Source organism: Hippocampus zosterae, chromosome 13 (assembly GCF_025434085.1).
Source record: "Hippocampus zosterae strain Florida chromosome 13, ASM2543408v3, whole genome shotgun sequence".
Classification (NCBI taxonomy): Eukaryota; Metazoa; Chordata; class Actinopteri; order Syngnathiformes; family Syngnathidae; genus Hippocampus; species Hippocampus zosterae.
Genome location: NC_067463.1, coordinates 10,171,534 through 10,193,536, shown reverse-complemented (window position 1 = coordinate 10,193,536; position 22,003 = coordinate 10,171,534). Strand labels below are relative to the sequence as shown.

Here is a 22,003-nt window from a genome sequence, read left to right as displayed (position 1 = left end):
ATGCTTGAGACGTCGTTTAACAAATTCAGTCCAGATTCTTGCCTTTGCTATGCCACGTGTTGCCACAAGGGGTCAGCGATCACTCGGCCATGAGACACAAGAAGGGACGACCACATTTTGAAACGACGACTGATTGCACCACATGAGTTATTTCAACGGCTTTAGACTAAGATAGTTGATAATATCTTGATAATAATTGTGTTCACATCGTATGTTAAATACACGCTCTACATTAGTGCGCCCTGAGAGATCATCAGGTGTGCCGCAGGAATATGACGCAATGTCAAAAAGGTAATTTTTATTAATTACAAAGATTTTGCAATGCCAACCTCATATGGCAACAGGCAAAACAATCAATTTCTCTACCACTAGATGACAGAAAGTACACAATTAACCTGTTCGGCCACCTTTTGTGAATCTTTTTGCTCAGTTTGTGCGATGAGATTTTTATTTATTTTTTGTGACGTGGAAGAATGAGGCTTAGCTCAATAAACGTTGGGAAACCGTACTATGTTTTGGCCTTTACTCAGCAGGTGACTATTTTACTGTTATGAACATGACAGTGGAACACACGCGCACGCGCGCGCACACGCACACACACACGCACACAACTTGAAGTCTTCGTAAACTTCGCATCCCTTTCCCCTCTACCTCCACATTTCCACTTGTGGCCCATTCCTTCTTACTCTGCTCCATTTCTGTTCAAATCTGCCCTTTTCACGCCACACTTCCTCATGCATTAACCCATACATGATACACGCAGCATCCTCACATAGCTCCCTCTCATCTTCCTCCTCTTCTCTCCTGTGCACGCTGACACATGTGGGCGTTAAGATCAGGCTGTGCTTTCCATTTTGGTTTTGCTATTGTCAATGCATTGTTGCATCCGATCCAGTTAAGATGCTGTGGGAATACTGTTTAAATCTGTCTCTCTCCCTCTCTCTCCACCACCCTCCACCCTTCCACTGCCATCTCTGGAAAAGGAGCCAGTTGCTAGGTAACAGTTAATTGTCAAGAAGTAGTTACATGTGTTGCAATGCACGGCGAGCTTGTCGGTCTGATGATGTTGGCAGAGAACAAGTGAGAAGAATAAGACGCTGATGGAGAGATTGTTACTTAAAAAAAAAAACAAGTTGGAAACTGATGACTCGGGATTAGCTCAGTGAGCGTGTTGTGCGCCAGTAGATGTAAAGATCTGCCCACATAAGGGAGGTAGTGGTACATGTTAAAACCTGCTGCTTCTTTATATATCCCCTGTTGCTGGACAAGGCTTTCAGAAGAAAGCACATCTGAGGAATAAGGGGGTGTTGTTGGAGCGCTTTGATGTCAGCATCGGTTCCCTCAATATGCTTATGTACTTTTACAACAGCATTGCCATTTCTGAAACCTACTGAAATTTTGAGGTGGAAAACCCCTTATCCAATCTCACTTTTTTTAGATGAATAGAAAAAGCAAAAGGGGTATGGATTGGATTCATAAAACAAACATACTGTAACGACAAATTTCTCATTTTGATAAAACAGGATCACCAACAGTGTGTTGGTGTTGAGTGGCAGAAATGTTCCACACAGCTTACACAATAACTGTTTATCAAGTTCTGAAAAAAAATGATACACCATTAAAAAAAAAAAAAGAGTCCAATTAAATGTCTCAGATTTTAGAGGATTTGGGGTTCAATCTAAAATGTATGAATGAATGATAACATTCTGAAAATGTTTATTGGTATCATTTTTATTTTATATCAGGAAACCTTGGGGTGTGTACACTTTTCATATCCATTGAAAAGCAGTATTAAGGAACATTAATATATTTGTTCCCCTCCGTGAGTCGTCACCTTACCGTGGTGGAGGGGTTTGTGTGTCCCAATGATCCTAGGAGCTAAGTTGTCTGGGCTTTATGCCCCTGGCAGGGTCACCCATGGCAAACAGGTTCTAGGTGAGGGGCCAGACAAAGCACGGCTCAAAGACCCCCTTATGATGAGCAAAATATATGGACCAAGGTTTCCCTTGCCCGGACGCGGGTCACCGGGGCCCCCCTCTGGAGCCAGGCCTGGAGGTGGGGCTCGTTGGCAAGCGCCTGGTGGCCGGGCCCTACATCCATGGGGCCCGGCCGGGCACAGCCCGAAGAGGCAACATGGGTCCCCCTTCCCATGGGCTCACCACCCATGAGAGGGGCCAAAGGGGTCGGGTGCAATGTGAGCTGGGCGGCAGTCAAAGGCGGGGACCATGGCGGTCCGATCCTCGGCTGCAGAAGCTAGCTCTTGGGACATGGAATGTCACCTCTCTGGCAGGGAAGGAGCCCGAGCTGGTGTGTGAGGCAGAGAATTTCCGACTGGATATAGTTGGACTTGCCTCCACACACAGCCTGGGTTCTGGTACCAGTTCTCTCGAGAGGGGTTGGACTCTCTTCCACTCTGGAGTTGCTCACGGTGAGAGGCGCAGAGCAGGTGTGGGCATACTCATTGCCCCCCGGCTCAGTGCCTGTACATTGGGGTTCACACCGGTAGACGAGAGGGTTGCCTCCCTCCGCCTTCGGGTGGGTGGACGGGTCCTGACTGTTGTTTGTGCATATGCACCAAACAGTAGCTCAGCATACCCACCCTTTCTGGAGTCCTTGGAGGGTGTGCTGGAGAGTACTCCTGCTGGGGACTCCCTTGTTCTGCTGGGGGACTTCAATGCTCACGTGGGCAACGACAGTGAGACCTGGAGGGGCGTGATTGGGAGGAACGGCCCCCCCGATCAGAACTCGAGTGGTGTTTTGTTATTGGACTTCTGTGCTCGCCACGGATTGTCCATAACGAACACCTTGTTCAAACATAAGGGTGTCCATATGTGCACTTGGCACCAGGGCACCCCAGGCCGCAGTTCGATGATCGACCTTGTGGTCGTGTCATCGGATTTGCGGCCGCATGTTCTGGACACTCGGGTGAAGAGAGGGGCGGAGCTGTCAACTGATCACCACCTGGTGGTGAGTAGGCTCCGATGGTGGGGGAAGATGCCGGTCCGTCCTGGCAGACCCAAACGTATCGTGAGGGTTTGTTGGGAGTGTCTGGCGGAATCCCCTGTCAGAAGGAGTTTCAACTCCCACCTCCGACAGAGCTTTTCCCATGTTCCGGGGGAGGCGGGGGACATTGAGCCCGAGTGGACCATGTTCCGTGCCTCTATTGTTGAGGCGGCTAATCTGAGTTGTGGCCGTAATGTGGTTGGTGCCTGTCGTGGCGGCAACCCCCGTACTCGCTGGTGGACACCAGCAGTAAGGGATGCCGTCAAGCTGAAGAAGGAGTCCTATCAAGCCTTTATGGCCTGTGGGACCCCAGAGGCAGCTGATGGGTATCGACTGGCCAAGCGGAACGCAGCTTCGGTGGTCGCCGAGGCAAAAACCCGAGCGTGGGAAGAGTTTGGTGAGGACATGGAAGCCGACTTCCGGACGGCTTCGAGGAAATTCTGGTCCACCATCCGACGTCTCAGGAGGGGGAAGCAGTGCACCATTAAAACTGTGTACAGTGGGGATGGGGCGCTGCTGACTTCGACTCGGGACTTTGTGAACCGATGGGCAGAGTGTGGCTGTCCTGGTTGACACGCCTCTGCAACATCGCGTGGTCAACAGGGAGAGTGCCTCTGGATTGGCAGACCGGGGTGGTAGTCCCTCTTTTTAATAAGGGGGACCGGAGGGTGTGTTCCAACTACAGAGGGATCACACTCCTCAGCCTCCCTGGTAAGGTCTATTCAGGGGTGCTGGAGAGGAGGGTCCGTCAGGAAGTCGAGCCTCAGATTGAGGAGGAGCAATGTGGTTTTCGTCCCGGCCGTGGAACAGTGGACCAGCTCTACACCCTTAGCAGGGTCCTCGAGGGTATGTGGGAATTCGCCCAACCAGTCTACATGTGTTTTGTGGACTTGGAGAAGGCGTTTGACCGTGTCCCTCGGAGAGTTCTGTGGGGGGTGCTTCGAGGGTTTGGGGTACCGAACCCCCTGATACGGGCTGTTCGGTCACTATACCACCGATGTCAGAGTTTGGTTCGCATTGCCGGCAGTAAGTCGGAATCGTTTCCAGCGGGGGTGGGACTCCGCCAAGGCTGCCCTTTGTCGCCGATTCAGTTCATAACCTTTATGGACAGAATTTCTAGGCGCAGCCGAAGCGTTGAGGGGGTCTGTTTTGGGGGCCTCAGTATTACATCCCTGCTTTTTGCAGATGATGTGGTGCTGTTGGCTCCTTCAAACAGGGCTCTTCAACTCTCACTGGAGCGTTTCGCAACCGAGTGTGAAGCGGTTGGGATGAAGATCAGCACCTCCAAATCTGAAACCATGGTCCTCAGCCGGAAAAGGGTGGAGTGCCCCCTCCGGGTTGGGGAGGAGATCTTGAACCAAGTGGAGGAGTTCAAGTATCTTGGGGTCTTGTTCACGAGTGGGGGCAGGAGGGAGCGGGAGATCGACAGGTGGATCGGTGCAGCGTCTGCTGGGATGCGGACGTTGTATCGGTCTGTCGTGGTGAAGAAGGAGCTGAGCCAAAGGGCGAAGCTCTCAATTTACCGGTCGATCTACGTTCCAACCCTCATCTATGGTCACGAGCTATGGGTCGTGACCGAAAGAACGAGATCCCGGTTACAAGCGGCCGAAATGAGTTTTCTCCGCAGGGTGTCCGGGCTCTCCCTTATAAGATGAGAAGCTCGGTCATCCGGGAGGGGCTCAGAGTCGAGCCACTTCTGCTCCACATCGAGAGAAGCCAGATGAGGTGGCTTGGGCATCTGATTCGGATGCCTCCTGAGCGCCTCCCTGGTGAGGTGTTCCGGTCATGTCCCACCGGGAGGAGACCCCGAGGAAGACCCAGGATACGCTGGAGAGACTATGTCACCCAGCTTGCGTGGGAACGACTCGGGATCCCCCGGGGAGAGCTGGAAGAAGTAGCTAGGGAGAGGGAAGTCTGGGCTTCCCTGCTAAAGCTGTTGCCCCCGCGACCCGGCCCCGGATAAGCGGTAGATAATGGACGGATAATATATTTGTTCAAAAATAGTATTGATAAAGAAAGTTGGAATGAAATGAGAATCATATGTAAGATTTCACTTTTTTGTTTTATTAATACTCAACACTTTTATTCCAAAGAGACAGAAGAATAATGTTTCTCAGAACTTATCCGCACATTTTAATCTCATTATTCAAATATTACTAAATATTCCATCAAATCCGAAATACTTTCTTCACACAAGTAATTCATTTGCATACAAAAAAAGTGATGGTGAACAAGGTTTGGAGTCGTATGTACATTTTTCACAATCTGTACAGCTCTGGGATGGTGTTTGATCGTCTGAGGCCCAAACAGAACAAAAGTGGAACAACATTGTGCTTCCCATAGATCGGTTGGTGCAGACGCTGTCCTCCCCGTCAAAACAAACCGAGCAAATGAGCACTTTCCGTCACTATAAACAACCGCACATTAACGTGTCCTGAAGTAGTTACAAAAAGAAATTTGCAAGGGGCACCTACGAATCACAGATTTATCCCAAATAGACTTTTTTCTCTGCCATTTTGTACATATTTTTTTTTAAATATCAAAAATCCATGAGTGCCTCTATTTACACGGAGTTGTATAGTACATATAAAAGAAGTGTGTATTCCTCACTCAGGCTGTCTCTCGCACACAAGAGGTAATCAATCTTACAAATTCAGGCACCTACGACAACAGAAATCATGTATTGAATTTTTTTTAAAGGAGAAAAAGAGGAAAAATATGAAAAAGGCTTTTTCAGTGACTGTGAGCAAAACCTTCAACTTATTCATGAACATTTGGCCAACACAAGCATTAATTAGTTCTGAAGATTGAATATCTTGCTGACCTGGCGGTATTCTTTTTGATTTTGTTGTGTTAGATTGGTGTTTTCTCTTGCAAGGACAAGCACACGCACACACTTACACTAACACTGACCCAGTACCAATGACATTTCTAAAAGGTAAGCTTTCAAAAAACACCCAGTTTGTTGGCCCAAAAAGTTATATTCGGAAAAGCATAAAGAAAGAAAAATGTAGACATGCAAACACTTACTATCATACATACTGACTTGTCAAGTGATCTGTATAAAGTAGCTCTCAATTTTTAAATGTGGTGGACAAGAAACCACTCTATTGTGTGCCCCATATTTAAATGTGGCCTGGAAAAAAATGGCATTTTTGACAGATTCATCGGGTAGGGGAATGTCACTCTGATGGAATCAAAGGAAGTTCAACATGGGGGGTGGGGGGGGATTAAACATAGTGGGACCGTGAAAATCAAGTCCGCTTGATGTTGAATCTTAAACGAGCAGATGGAGGAAGCTTTTATTTGTCCAAATGCATTTTGGGGATTTTTACCAAAATTACTTTTAATATTTTTAAGAAGCACAAAGAAAGGACTAGTCACTGTCATGTAATGACATGAGCAAACTAATTTACTCTCATGGCTCTATTTTGTGAAATGGCATATAAATCCTGCGTGGTGCTGGTAATTTCGTAGATGAGAGCAGGCTGGTGGATCTGGGAGAGGGATGGCTGCGCCATTGTGGGATTGGTTATGACGGATTTAAATCACGGACCCCCGACTCCCCTTTAGCTGCGTCGCTCACCAAGATGATTTAAAAAGTGTAATGATTAGATTGGCACTCTGCCGCGCCCATCTTCAATGACCCTCCCTAGGCTGCACTCGTTATGTTAGTTCACTCAAATGTAAATACAGTTGGCCTTGTTATCTATTAGATATAAAATCAAATTAACATGTAGAGCTGCTAACTCACACCACAAGTGCCATGGCTAGTAAACGTAAAAGGCAACAAGCGGGTGATCAGTTATGCTAAAATTAATATGATGATTATAATGTGATCAATAACAGTGTTTTTTTTGGGTGTGTGGCAGAGAGAAATGTTTGTGTGTGTGTGTGTTTTTTTGGCACACTGGCTCATAAATTGTACCTAGCATTTTGAAGGGTCCGTGCAAAAATGCTCTCAACTGCAACATTTTTGTATCTTCCTTGAGAAACAACATCTGACATCTTAGTTTAACCTCACCTCGCCTGAAACTTTGTCATTCTCGCAACTTTCTTTTACACGTGACTCCTGTGATAGAAATTTCAGATGCGGCGGGAACCAATTGCCCGAAGGTGAAACGTGAACATGAATCCTTTAAGGCACATCCAGCTCGAAATGTGAGACCCTTTTTGTTGCTGCTGTGTGCAAAGCAAGAAAGCGAAATGGAAGGGCAAATCGGTGTGATGATGGAAGCTTCCACAGGTGAAAAAAAGTAAGCCTATAAGTACATTGTACTTAGCAAGTCATGCCTTTTCGTCACATACACGTCACAACACTCAAAAATTTTAAAAAGTAAATGAATCAATAAATAAAATATGAAGGAATAATTCATTGCAAAGAAGAATCCAAAATGACAGGAGCACCCAAAATATTCAAAGTGGTCCACAATTCTCCTGTGAAGTTGGTAAGCAAAAGAAACAATCAACATCATACAAACACTACTTGAATAAATAAAATTGAAAAACAAACCAGTCATCTCGAAACAATTTAGTAGTATTCGGTAATAATATTAACACTAGTGGTACAATTATTGTTAATTTACCCTGTTGCTTCAGCAGTGTTGATTTCTCATTCATGACTGATTGTAAGTACCGTTGTGTGAGAGAAAAAAAAGTTGTTTTGGAACGATGAGCTTATAAAGAGAGCAGCTCCTCCGTCTGTCTTTCCCTACCTCCTTCCCAGCACCACAATACTCCCTTGTCGCTGAAAACTTGCCGTCCATGGGACTCGACCACAGTCCGGCTTTGAGTAGCCGTGGCGCATCGTCCAGAGGGTAGCGTTTAGTGGCATGAGAACAAAACCCACTGGTGTCGTCACCTTCTCTTCGCGCAAAGAGGCCATTGCACTGCACAGTTTGTTGTTGTTGTTGTTGTTCTCCGTTTTCCTTATTTGTCTTCGCCCACTTTGTTGCTTCTCTTCTCCCCCTCAGACGTCCGACTCTATGCTGGAGAGCTTTTCATAAACGTGTCCATTGCTTGCACCATTGAAGGGTCGTTGCCCCAAACCTAACGTGTCCCGACTGCCGGGCATGAGCTTGTTGACCCCGAGGTGGTTGCTCATGGGGCCGCCCGCCCCGCCCATACACAGATCTTTGGGGAACCTGGGGGCTACATTGGACATCACCCCAGCCGTGGCCGACGCAGGCAAATAAGAAGTCGCCCCCATGGAGCCCCGGAAGTCCCCTCCTCCTCGGCTGTTGTTGAGTAGTTGCTGCTGCTGTTGCTGCGTCTGTGGCTTTTTGATGTAGTACGGTTTGGCACCGTGTAAAAGACACTGGTCATCGCCGAAGGTTGGGACGAAGGGGTTCTGGTTCACCTTATCTGGGTAGAGAGATTTAGACAAGGAGTAAGTCCCGGCGCCTCTGCCACCACCACTACCACTCCCACCGCCCATCATAGCCCTGTCCCTGTCCCTTAGGTCTCGCTCCCCCACGGACCGCCGGTGCAACCCACCTTCGCCTCCGCGAAACAAACTAAAGGAGGAGCCTCCTTGCGCCCTGTCTCCGCCTATTCCTCCAAACATGGGAGACTCTCTTTCCCCTGCGTACCTCTCAAACATCTGAGCGTACGGGCTGGGGCCCTCCATGTAGCGGTCTTTGTCTTTCAGACTCACGCTGCGGGGCTGGGCAAACTGGCCGCCAACGCCCCCGCCAGCCCCGCCCATACGACCTGACCCCTCCCTCTGCAGGTCTACAAATGTGTCATAAGAATGCTGCCTCCGTAAGACCCGCCCACCCGGCCCAAGCTTCCTGCTCTGAGTCGGTGTTTGGCCCACGTTGCTTTTCCCTGCGGCAAACGCGACATTGTTATCCTCGCTGATGTTGTAGAGGTTGCTCGGCTGAATCTTACAGGAGTCGCAGCGCTTGCAGCTCGCGGAGCTGGGGCGAACGCTGCTCGCCCCGATTCCACTAGCTGGGCAGGAGCTCCCCGCCGCTCCGCTGTGGTGACACACACTGTGGCAGTTGCGACACTCCCAGTCACCACCAGCTATGCCACCTCCTCCCAGTCCGGAAACGCCCTTCTCCCAGCAGGTGTGGGCATGCTGGCCAGCCGACACTGAGCCAAGCCCACCTTTCAACTCCTGCTTCTTGCATTTACTTTTGAGAAAGTCCTCCACAGGAACTAAGCTTTGACAGATACCACCACCGCTACCGACGCCCACACCACTTCCTCCACTTCCACCCTCTTGCTCCCACTTGCCCTCCTTAGAGCGGAATTGTTCCGCATAGAATTCCCTCAAGTTCTCTTTGTCTTTGCGGAATAAGTAAGGTGAAGCGTTACCCCCTCCTCGCTTCCGCTCCAGGGGAGGTGAGATGGTGCGGTGCGCCAGTGGCCCGTGAGGGAAGTGGTGGTGGACGGTGTGGTGGTGGGGTCTCCTTCGGAAGCCGCTCAGCTCTATCTCGTCTTGCTCCCGCCTGCACTTGGCAGAGGCTGGCCTCTTTTTCAGGCTGTCCCTGTACTGCTTATGCCGCTTGGCGTTGCCCTCCAGGTTGCCATAGGTGACCGTGTGAGTGGAGATATCCGACACGTCCGAGCGGATGTTTGCATCGTCACCCCCCGAGCCTCCCCCACCCCCACCTCCACCGCAGTACCTCTCGTGACCCCCGATGAGCCCCGTACTGGATGCACCTCCTTTGAACGAAAACCTCCCGTACACATTGCTTCCCTTGAACCCAACTTGATTGGAATCCGCGGGGGGGTGACCTGCAATCAGGTCAAACTTATTGGTATTCCTGTGAGTCATGGAGGGGCGGGGCTGGGTGGTGAAGATGGGTGCGACTCCTCCCCCTAAACTTTCGCAATCGAACATGCCCCCTTCCAATGAGCTAGCACTGCCTAAGCTACGCGGCCTATTAGGTGGGGGGCCCGACATACCCAAAGCTGAGACTGGGTGGTGGTGCCGGTAATGGTCCTGGTACAAGTTGTTGTCCTTCAGGGGCAAATTCCCAAAAGTCCTCTCCACCTCGCTGATGTAGTCAGTGAACCTGTTGTCCTCTTGCATGTAGGGTGGTGCGGCCTTGCAGTCCGCAGGGTGCCCTACGATGCTGCGGCGGTGCTCCTGAACGTCATAGATGGCCGATTCACGGCCACCATGGTTGTACTCCAGGGCCGCGTGCGGAGAGCCATTAATGCCCGGCACCGCAGTCATGTCTTTGGCAGTGCGGAGCAACCTCAAGATGTTCGAGTGGGTATTGTTCATGTTCTTCTTGATGGATGATGAAGGTGAGTCTATGGTTGATTTGTTTTCCTCAATTTGTACTCCGTGTATGCAGCTGTAGATACCCTGGAGCATGGGAATGGGAAATGAGCCGGCAGGTAAAGGGAGACGGGGAGGGTAAGAGAGATGAAGTGGGAGGAGAAGGGAAGAAAAGTGAAAACAAGAACGAGATGAGCAGTAAAAAAGAAGTCGAGTACCAAAGACTTCATAATTTAGACGGGGATTAGTAAAAGTGCCTGTCAAGACTGGTTGGTTAAATCTTAATTCCGAAGAAGTGCAAGCACTTGAGTGTCAAGTCAAGTGTATGAGAGAATTTGCAGCTCTGCTGGGGCCATTTATACAGCAGTTTTTCTTTAGATTTTGTTTCTTATTATTGACAATGGATAAAAACAATGTCATTCTGGACCATTGTTTTTTTGCATGTTTAGAACATTATAGAGCTTGTTCATATATATATATATATATATATATATATATATATATATTAGAGCAGTCAAACGATTAAAATATTTAATCTAATTAAAAATGCAATTGTCATAATTAACTCAAATGGACTGAAAAATTAATCGTGATTACTCACACATTTTTTATCGTTTCTGAATTTCCTTTTACTTTTTTTGTCCTATTTTCCCCCCATTTTAATGCTCTCATCAACATAGAATCATGAATCAGTTTTCTATGTGCCAAATGCAAATATTTACTGAAATAACAATTTTGATTTTCAATTTTACATGAACATTTTTCACTTGGATAATATATATATATATATATATATATATATATATATATATATATATATATTTTTTTTTTTCTTTTCTTTTTTACATGAATGAAAACAGAAAACAGAAACCTATGCAAATGTTCAATTTGGGCTTGGACTGCAACAGTATCACACGTGACACGAAAGTGTCCATTTATTACACAGCTACCGTATCCTAAAATTCAGTCATCGTTCTATGATTATCTGCATATACGATGCTGAAAAGTAATCATGGATGGCTTTGGATTAGTTGCACCTCTCGTGTACGTGCAAGTGTCTTGAAGAGGGATGTTGCCACCTACTGGACTGGCATGCTTATTACACCACTTACTGACAGACGTTTCACTTCACCTCATTCATCAAAATTCACATGATTTGTTGTCTGTATGCAAAACAGTTAGACGATGCTTCTGATAGTCCTGTCAGCTACACTCTTTCAAATCTGAGCGGTCAAAGGCCGGTGAGCCACAAGACGGAACCAAACATGTTTCCTCAAAGGCATTTCACCGTTTATGAGGGAGTTATTTTTGACTACAGGATGTACAGTATACTTTACATCAACCAGTGATACCCGACATCAGCACATTTTTCTTTATTCTTCTTGTGTCTCTTTTATATCTGTTTCTGGGTGCTTGGGTGAATGGCAGCTGCTCTCATGGGAATGTTTGATCTGATCTCTCTACATCTAGACCTCCTATGGCTGCTCTGAAATATAACAGAATAGAGGTTACCGGCACACCAGGGTCTTTTCCTGCCAACTCTTTGTCTTGCTACTAATTCCATTTTTCATCATTTATCATTTTGTCATTAAAAAAAAATCAATACCTATAATGTTTCTCAAATGGATATTGGGCATGCTGAACCACTAAATATCAAATCCGATTGAGAGCATAGATAGACGTCTCAGTGGTGCGCTCCTTGAAAAATATCACACTTTCAAAGCAATCAGGGCAGATTTGTAGCTTCACACTGCATATGGCCACCAGACAAAAGAAATTGCTCAAGTGCTCAATGCCAATTCTGACTTCTAAGGTCAGTCTCAGTGGGCGTTAAACAAAATGACAATTAGAAACGATTTCAGTTTGCACAAACACACAAACACCGGTGTCCTTTTGTTTGACAAATGATAGCTGAGAGCGTTCACGTGCAACAACCCTCGCGCTGAAAAGGTAACATTATGCTAATGAATTACCTCTCAAATGGCTATTTCAGGCGAACGAAACAACCCGCAATAACACTAAGACACCTTGTTAAATGACCCGCCAAAGAAACACTGTAAAGTACTTTCAACTCTTCCAACAGACTTTTAGATCACGAGCTGCAAACGTGCCACAAAGCGAGTACATATCGGTTCAACATTCACTGGATTGACAGTTCGCTCTGTCATGACCAGAAAGACTTGGACTTCTGTTGTGTTGGAACATTTTTGTTCAGGAATGAGTGTAGTGCTCATATGTCGACATGATCTGAAAATGGATATGTAATGTATTGTAAGGAGCCAGGAAACAGAAATCTGAATGTAAAAATAAAACGACAATGGCAGACGACGCGTAATTCTCCAAAACAGACAAATGTGTGATGAGGAATCCCAAATAACACACATGTACACTCACCCTGCTAATCGAGAAGGTGACCCCGGGCTTTCCGGAACACACGCCCATGAAGCAGAAGCGCAGCTGCCAGTAGAACAAATGTTCACAGATGAAGGTGATGAGTGACAGAACCATGGCGGCCCCGAGCATGTAGAAGACTCCCGCCATGTTGTCCACATCCAGCTGACTGCTCATAACCTCGTTCTTCTCATTGTGGCAGATACCTGTCAGCCATAATGCCTCGAACTCCTCCATCTCACCTGGAAGAAGCGGAGATACGGCATGTTTGCGGTTAGCGATATGCAAGCTCTTGAGGGAGTTTGCCTCAGGTGAGAGTGTGAGTGGGGAATTAAGGACATATTTTTTTCGGGTGGCTAGTTGTTGCCAAAAACAGCTCGGGTCTCATGTATGGGGAACAAACGTCACGTTACATTATTTGAACCCAACGCCCCGCAGAAGATCATCCTCATTACGGATTGCTTATGCAAGGCTGATCATTCTTTGTTGCGGGATAAAAAAAAAAAAAACAAAAACAAAAAACAATTGCCTACTGGGAGTTGACAGTCCACAGGGAGGAAGTTCACATGGTCATGTGAGAAGTATTTCCACCCTAAAATGTGTCCATCTTATTCCCATATCCTTGGGGGCTCTCAAGGGGGGTAGGACACGTCCAGAGAGATTTGCTGGATTTGCCCCGATGGTTTGTTTTTCTTTGCTATGTGTGAGTGAGAGAGAGAGAGGGAGAGAGAGAGAGCGAGAGCCTAGGGAGGGTGATCAAGTGGTGAATATTGTTCCTCAATGCTTGGCTAATACACTAATATTGTTTGTGCAAATGAGCATGAATGAGTCAATTTTAGGGAGGAGTTAACTTGTTTAATCTCTGTGTTTGGGATTACTTTGAGAGAGATGGCTTTGCCATGTTTTATCATGAGCATCAATAAGATTGGCGAGTCTACTTGTCCATCATTACAAACAGAACTAGTGATTGGTGGGCCTGGTGACTTGGTCTGAAAGCCATCATCAGTCACTCTACATGCCAATCATTAAAAGCAGCACTCATGATGGAAATGACTCGTTTGTCATGGAAAAATCTTGTCAATCTAAATGTTTGACATTACATAATTATGTAAATACTGGCAAATCTGCAAATCAGTCATTTCAGGCAACACTCGTGATTGTCAGGACTTGCGACTTATTTTTCATGCACGTATTGCTCAGTCTTAGAGTTCTAGTTCTGTGATCGTCATAAATCCCAAAGGGCACCATATCAGCGTTTTCAAGGCCTCACCATCTCCAAACAGCATGAGGATGGCGAGGTCCACAGCCCGTTTCCAACCCGAGTCTTTCTGGATGGCGATGCCGTATCCGGTGGAGGCAAACACCTTGCCGCTGCCAATGGTGACCAGCTTGCAGCCCTCATCCCTTCCCGCCATGTAGTTAAGCACTGCGGCGTCATAGATGAAGGCGTCCAGTTTACTGCCGAGCATAACAGAGAAGTTTTTTTTTATTTTTTTAAACACAGAACCATCATATCCCTTTCTGTCCATCCATTTCTCAATTTTTAGACTTATTAGGGTCAGAGACAGCTGGATCCTTATCTGACTTTGGGGCGAGAAGCGGGCAGTTCTTTAATTGTATTTTTCATGATGATTGTTCCCCTTTTTCACTGATTTGGCTGGGAGAAATCACAGGCATCTACCTGAAGTGAGCAGTGTGGCCTTTTTTTTTGGTTTACTTGGTTTTAGTAATCAAACATGGTATCTTTCAAATCCACACTGTCACATCAAATTTGCACTTTCAACATCAACACTGGATGAGTTATTAGTTAGTTTTGAGAGGCAGTCGCCGTAACATCAGTTGCTTTATACGAGTGCCCACCCACACTGCTCAGAACACTCGTCTCCCTCCTCTGTGTACTTCATCATATTTTCTTCTGATTGCATCATTAGAGAAACTTTTTTTTCTCTCCTCTCTTTCATCCCCGCGTCAGTCCCTCCATTCATCTTCCTCCCCCGAAGCCGCTCCCCTGTCCCCTCCTCACCCAGTCTTGAGACTGTACAGGGCCTCGTCCACATTTTTCTGGTGGAAGCTGGTCATGTAGGTGTGCATGTCCCGGTAGTTGTTGCGGATGTTGCGCTCTGTGCTCCCGTTGGGCACGGTGCCAAAGCGGAACGGCGGCGAGAACTCGTTAGGCTTCTGGAACTGTTGTTGTTGAAGTCGGGGGGAGCGGGGTGGTGATGGCGGTTTCCGGAAAAAGAAACCACAAAGAGAAAATGACAGAGGAGTGCTCGTTAGCATAGAAAAGGCACTGAGACGCATCAAATAGCCTTTAATGCACTGTTGAGCAGAGGACAGAACGATGCTTTGGGAAGCCTAAATGAGCTAAATGTTTGGAGTCGTGATAAGAGGGCTGACGTACATGGGAAAATCTCAAGGACTAACACGCCGTAATAAAAAGTAACATTAAAAAGTGTTCTGCAGCTCATTAAACCGAGTTTACAAATTCCTAAAAAGCACGGAAAATGACAAAAAATTGTTCCACTTTAACATCTCGTTTTTAGAAATGAGCATCAAGCTTAATTCCTCGTGTTGTTTGACCAATTAAACTTCTTAATTGGCAGCCCAGTTAAGAAAAGGATGTGTGAAGATGAAGAACAGTCATGGGAAGGTAAGTAAAGGAGACAAACTCACATTTAAAAAGAGAATACATGTCACCACTTGCTATCAAAGTAAAGCATTTGGCCGATTTATAATTAAGCTTATTTTATGTAATATAAGCATCTGGGAAACGAATGACCTTTACATAAAACATTCATTAAGAGCAAAGACCGAAGGTATTGTTTTTGTTTTATTCACATTTTTTATTTTTAGGACTGTACAGTGTACTTCTTTCCAAAGTGACCTCATTGTTACAAATGCTTAAAATGCACCACGTCAACTTGCCCGAAGTCAATTGCATATGACGCTTGTTGAGTTTTTTTTCAGTGACACCTTTATTGTCAATGAAAATTTACATAGTCGATGCTTGGTTTTGTAGCATTAGGAAAGACGGCATCAAACGATGCCATGCTAGGCACTAAGCTAGTAGACGTCGCTCCATTTTTTTGTGTCAATGACGCTTGGTAGCATTTGCGTTTGAACTCTTCACTGATTACATTTGTGTGATTGTAAAATAAATAAATAAATACAACAAGTAAAATCTGGGTTAAATCACTACTTTTATGACCAGCGCTCTCGAATAGTTTTCAACCTTAGCAGTTTGTTTCTTAAGAGAAAACTTCCAGCGAAATATGAAGGCAATGACCAAACTAACACACATAACTTCCTCCTCCAAGGAGGTCATAATCTCCACCTGCAGCACATTTAGATTCTGTTCCAGCACCCCAGAAACGCTCAGCTTAACGTGCGTTCCCACCTTTTTGTCTGACAGGCCCGACACCTGGTCCACATACTCCTCCTGGATCATGAAGGCTGCCAGGTTGGCAGTGTAGGAAGCCAGGAAGATGACAGCGAAAAAGGCCCACACTGACACCATGATCTTACTGGTGGTGCCTTTGGGATTCTGCACTGGAACAGAGTTGTTGAACACCAGACCCCAAAGCAGCCAGATGGCCTTTCCGATGGTGAAGGATGGACCGCCGGGTTCTGGCAAGCGAGAGAAGAAAATAAACACGAGAGATGATGAGGAAACAAAGAATGCTGATGGAAGTACTGGTGGATGTATTGTTGATTCTCATTTTTTATTTGTTGGCGATTGTAAACTTACCACCTGCTTTGTTGGTCTAGTAATGAGTCATATTTGACATTGCGTTGTCGAAAAATCTGACTGCATACCACCAACCAAAAAGTCACATATACACATACCCGTATACTGAAGTCATAAACTCGGCTCAATTTACTCACAAATGTACATCCTAAGTAGAAATTACTATAATTATATTATTATTTTCAAATGATTGTGTCAAGTGCATGAAAAAGTTTTTTTTTTTCAGCAATCTTCAGTTTTGATACTATTAGAGAGGCGGCGGCACGATGGGCGATTGATTAGCACGCGGGCCGCACAGCGCACAGGTGCAGGGTTGGATTCCGGCAATGGCCTTCCTGTGTGTAGTTTGCATGTTCTCCCCGTGCCTGCGTGGGTTTTCTCCGGGTACTCCAGTTTCTTCCCACATTCCAAACATGCGTGGCAGGTCAATGGAACAATCTAAATTGTCTCTAGGTGCGAGCGAATGGTTGTTTGTCGATGTGTGCCCTGCAGTTATGACAAGCTGGAGGAGGGTGAAAAACAGGAGGGGGCGGTGCTAGACATGTTACAATTGTTCTACATCTGGAGCAGGAGCATGCTCAGGACGACACAAAAGACGACACAAGGAAACATTTCTCCAACTTAAATACACATTTCAGTCCCTTGAGCAAAAGCAAACAGTTTTACCGATGAGAGATTTTATCTTGAGTGGCTGCTGTTGCACCAGGCCAATTGAATCCTGGCAGTCTGGCTCTATAAAACCGACAGGAAAAGCTAAGAAATCGAATTTGCCGGCTTTGATGGGAAAATTGATTGAAACCGCCCTGCTGCCTAGGAACTGCATTTTGACACCCAGCGGGCAGTGGCGCTACGTTATGCTGCGCGCATTGTTCAAACTGACAACTATTTCCAATGCACAGTAACAGAAGCGCCTGAGCGCATTCGGCCTTTTTACAAACCAGGAGGGGAAGGTTGCGTAACACTGGTGTAATACTTGAGAGGGGCACAGTAAGAGTGCTCAGTCTTTGACACTTGTCTGATTGTGTTAAAAAAGCCTTTTATTAGAGAAAAAAATACCTCAAGTGAGTGACAATGGAAGTAAATGCTCCATGAGTCGAAACTCGCAGCTCCCTTCATGGGTGATAATAGAAAAATTGAAAATTCAAGGTAACTCAACGGGGCGCCAAATGAGTCAGTGCCATAATGTGTGTGTGTGTGTGTGTGTGTGTGTGTGTGTGCAAGCCACTCACCTCTGCCGTCTGCCAGGCAGCGATTGTAACCCACCGGGCTGAAGTACTCAAACACAAACACGGCAACGGCGGACACGATCAGCAGCATCACAAACATCATCACCCACACGTCAGCACTGAAGGGCTCTGCAACACAAGGCTGGTGTTAGGTTAGGTGTTGAGTGAATGTTTATTCAACTCACAGAGAACTGCGGTGCAACAGCTGCACAATCCAATGGAAGCCAAAACAAGAGTTGTTGTGTTTTTCAACATTTGAGCCAGCGCAACAACAAACACAAAAGTAGACTTTACACCAGGGCTGTCCAACTCATTTTTGTCAGGGACCAGTTTCCCCTGGAGGGCCGTTTTGACTGAAACTATATAAATAAGTCAATGGTTTATTCATATTACTACAGTATCACTCATTGATTCATTCATCTTCCGACCCGCTTTATCCTCACTAGAGTCGCGGGGGGTGCTGGAGCCTATCCCAGCCGTCTTCGGGCAGTAGGCGGGGGACACCCTGGATCGGTTGCCAGCCAATCGCAGGGCACACAGAGACGAACAACCATCCACGCTCACATTCACACCTAGGGACAATTTAGAGCGTTCAATCAGCCTGCCATGCATGTTTTTGGAATGTGGGAGGAAACCGGAGCACCCGGAGATAACCCACGCAGGCCCGGGGAGAACATGCAAACTCCATAGGGAGGCCGGAGCTGGAATCGAACCCGGTACCTCTGCACTGGGAAGCCCACGTGCTAACCACTGGACTACCGGGCCGCCTACAGTATCACTCTTATTTTCTTATTCTTATTATTATTGATTTGCTTTTGCGGGCCACGTAAAATGATGTGGCGGGCCCGATCTGGCCTTGAGGATGACACGCGTGCTTTATTACACCAAAATGTGATCGGTCGTATCAAATCATAAACAAGTTGATTTAAAAGGCCCGTTGCTCCATCTTGTGATTAGATCAGTTATCAGTAACAATAAAACAATTTGATTGATTGTCACGAAAAATGCTAATCGTGTAAAGCCGATCAAAAAGTTTCTATTTTGATGCAATGATGATCTTGGGCCTTGTTTTTGTGGGTGGAGTTCTCTTTCTTTTGGTACTTTCTTAGATTTTGTGCCGGTAAAAATGAGGGCAATGGGGCATTCATTGTGGGAAAAATAAGGATGATCAATTTGGTAAAACGAATGCATGGATGGATAATTTATGTGATAAACAAAGTGTTGAATGAGATTTTCTCTGGCAGTCTCAATCAGAAGTGAGAATTATCACCGCCACATGTACATGCAGTGAACCGCAGCAATTTGCTGGGGACAGGAAAAGAGACCTGCCGCAAATAGTGAAAATCTGTGAGGAGTTGACACTCGCCCATAAAGATTTGTAATTACCTAAAGATGCCACAAGATGGTAGCAAAGCATTTTTGTTGAATTAGACAAGGCTGTGGCCTCATTACATGAAGTTCCTTCGCTCACTTCAAATAGTTCCTTGGCCAAAAGATAGCGCCAACGCAATATTTTTATAAGACCTGGCTTTAGTATGACCCCCACAAAACAGCGAAGAGGTGAGTTTTTCATTATATATGTGTAGGTCCCTCCTATATCGTGTTCTCACCAAGGAAGGCAGAGGGTGACACGGTCCCGTTGCTACGGGAAACCATGACACTAATTCCCGTCTCGATGAAGGGCACGGAGAAGTCGATGACCTCGGACCGCTCCTCGTTGATGGTGAGCGAGCCCACCGCCATGTGAGCGTTCTTAAGCACCACCTGACACACACACACACACACACACACACACACACACACACACACACACGCACACAGACAGACCCAGGGGGAGAGGCGCTCAGTGAACGTAACGTCAAGTAAAAGAACTCCATGTGTGGAATAACCACAGGAGAGAGGGAAAAAAAGTATTATCGTCCTCCCTATGGGTTTGTTCGGGTATATTCAGCCTGAAGTTCTACAGCATTAGGCTATGAAAATAGGTAAGAAGGAATTGTTTTATTTCTCTTTCTGACGCATTATCATCTTCTGTGCTCCCCAGAGCTAACTGGTTAGCTGCTTAGGCCACTGGTGCACTTTCCATCAGCATAACCGCAATCTACAGAGCGTGTACCTTTTGGAAATAATACACCACCTGCAGGGGGTGTTGTATTGTTGTATTTGGCTGCACAGGTTAACCTATTTCGGGGAAGACGATATTAATGTCAACTGTCCCTTGCCATGATCAATCAAGTGGCACATCAGATTGATTCTTGACTACGAGATAATGCCTCAAGTGTGTGGAATTTAAGACACAAGCACAGTTTCCCTCTCCATCTACCGTGAAGGGCCTCAGTGTGCTCCACCCGAGGTTGTGCGTAGCTGATGACTCGCGTCCCCTCAGACCAGGTGGAGGGAGGGGGGAACATGTGCTTGATGATGTGAAATAGCCATAAGCCTTTCAGATGATTTAATTAGGCCTATCTAAAATGTAAATTCCTGCAGGCACAATGACAATCACTTCCTGGCTGCAGTATCAACAACAAACATCTGGAAAGGGAGTGACTGACGAGACAGAATGCTTAATACAAGACAATTCGGAAGAGATGATTGTAATTAAGACACTTATTTCTATGTTGCTTTTTAATTGGAAAAAAAGCTGATGATTGCACAAGTCTGGCAAATGAGTTAATTTCAGTCTGTTCTCGGGAACAAACGAATTTTGTCTCACTGTTCATAGTGATGCTGTTGTGACGAAGCATCGACTCATGCGTTTCTAATACGCACAGAAATATGACTCTGTCGTCAGCACTCATCTTGACACAGATATCTTTATGATCATAATATTGCAACATTATTTTAAGTTTGAGTACTGGTGTCACACAAGACATATTTCAAGCACAAACTACAAGTTTTCCCCATCAATGTGGCGGATGAGCACCCGGCACTTCCCTCAAGAGATTCTCCAGTGTTTGATTCGTTCAGTGCGTGAGAAGAGGTGAGAAAATGTGACAGGATATTAATGGCCTTAGAATGGGACAATTTCTGGCCGAGAAGAACAGCCGCGTGCTGGAGCAACCTCCCTCCTCACGCAAACCTGACTCAGTGTGATTTTTGGAGATGACATCAAGGTGGGCGTGATTTCGGAACTGCGCATTTCCGAAATCATGTTTCCGTTACTGTCTGAAGGCGTGGCAGAGAAGGCTGGGAAAGTATGTTTGATTCTAGGGGGATTCTTACTTTTCAAAAGGGGAAAACATTCGTACTTTGGATTTGAAATATCTCTTTTGTAACATGATTTCATTTTCATCATTTCGAGTACATTCTATAATAAGACACCAAGTCGGAAGCAAGCTTTGCCATGACACAAAAAAAATGCAAAGAGGACGGCAAAAAGTAGAAATGTGTGGCGTCGCGCATCTTGAAAACTTGAACATTTGTGAGCCTATTTAATTCCATTTGCCTCAGACGATTTAATTTTTTTTCTTGTAACAACATGACTCATAGTACCCTATAATTAGAAAATACACTTTTTGTATCGTAAAACTTTATTCTCAGAACATTTTTAAACCACACTATGTATGAATGCATTAACACAATGTTTTTTTTTTTTTGACTTTCACTTCATTCTAATAACATATTATTAAAACATCCTCACCTCTCCAACCATTCCATTCCACGTCCCGTTCACCTTCTTGCCGTGTTTACCGTTAGTGACCAGGTAGAGGTCATAGGTGAACTTAACCGCCTTGGCGATCTTCTTCAGGATGTCGATGCAAAATCCTTTGCAGCAGCGCTTGATGTAGATGCCAGAATCGCCCGTTTGGTTGCTGACAGGTGAAAAGGGGGAGGGAGGAAAAATGTAAATGTTAAAATAGGTTCACATTTCAAAAAACATTTCAATCACACATTTCCACAGTGTGACAAAGCAATCTGGCAATAAATAGAATACAGTATGCCAAGAGCCAGGAGACTGTTAAGTAGTGCAAAGTCGGGGGCTTAAGAAGTCATGCAAATGCAAAGGCGCTTTTTAATAGTAACGCTGCGTGTTGTTCGAAGCAGATGTCATGCAAAGGGCAGAGTATGTTTGATTGTGTTCTTTGAAGTGAAATGAAGGCGCAAAGACAACTCCGCCAGTAGAATGTCACAGGTTTATGAATTCATATCATGCATGTGAGCCACCTTCATGATGACTGAGGTACTGCAATATATTCCATAAATTATGCAATAATGAGAACACAGGGGTGTAGCTGTCTGTGACCAAGGCTGTGAAGTGTGTGCCGGTGAATGTTTATACCTCCATTTACACACTGTCGTTTATTTAGGTCACGGAAAAATTCGACATACTGTAGTTCAAATAGGGGTTACGCTGCATAGTCTCATTTGCTCTTGCACCTTCATATCAGTTTGAGA

General features: G+C 45.8%; 1 protein-coding gene across 7 annotated transcripts in view; it reads right to left on the bottom strand.

Annotated features, from left to right (window-relative positions):
• Window positions 1-7,901: 7,901 nt before the first annotated feature.
• Window positions 7,902-22,003, bottom strand: part of grin2bb (glutamate receptor, ionotropic, N-methyl D-aspartate 2B, genome duplicate b) — a 92,016-nt gene continuing 77,914 nt past the window's right edge. For 5 of the 7 annotated variants that reach the window (XM_052084270.1, XM_052084271.1, XM_052084267.1 and 2 more), the window contains 8 exons: window positions 21,249-21,420; window positions 19,219-19,372; window positions 17,612-17,737; window positions 16,032-16,261; window positions 14,658-14,818; window positions 13,905-14,092; window positions 12,638-12,876; window positions 7,902-10,330 (listed from right to left, as the gene is read on the bottom strand). In XM_052084270.1, coding sequence (XP_051940230.1) covers window positions 7,973-10,330; window positions 12,638-12,876; window positions 13,905-14,092; window positions 14,658-14,818; window positions 16,032-16,261; window positions 17,612-17,737; window positions 19,219-19,372; window positions 21,249-21,420 — 3,628 coding nt within the window. In that variant the 3' untranslated portion in view covers window positions 7,902-7,972. The remainder of the gene's footprint in view (window positions 10,331-12,637; window positions 12,877-13,904; window positions 14,093-14,657; window positions 14,819-16,031; window positions 16,262-17,611; window positions 17,738-19,218; window positions 19,373-21,248; window positions 21,421-22,003) is intronic. The other 2 variants (XM_052084272.1, XM_052084273.1) reach the window with 2 other exon arrangements.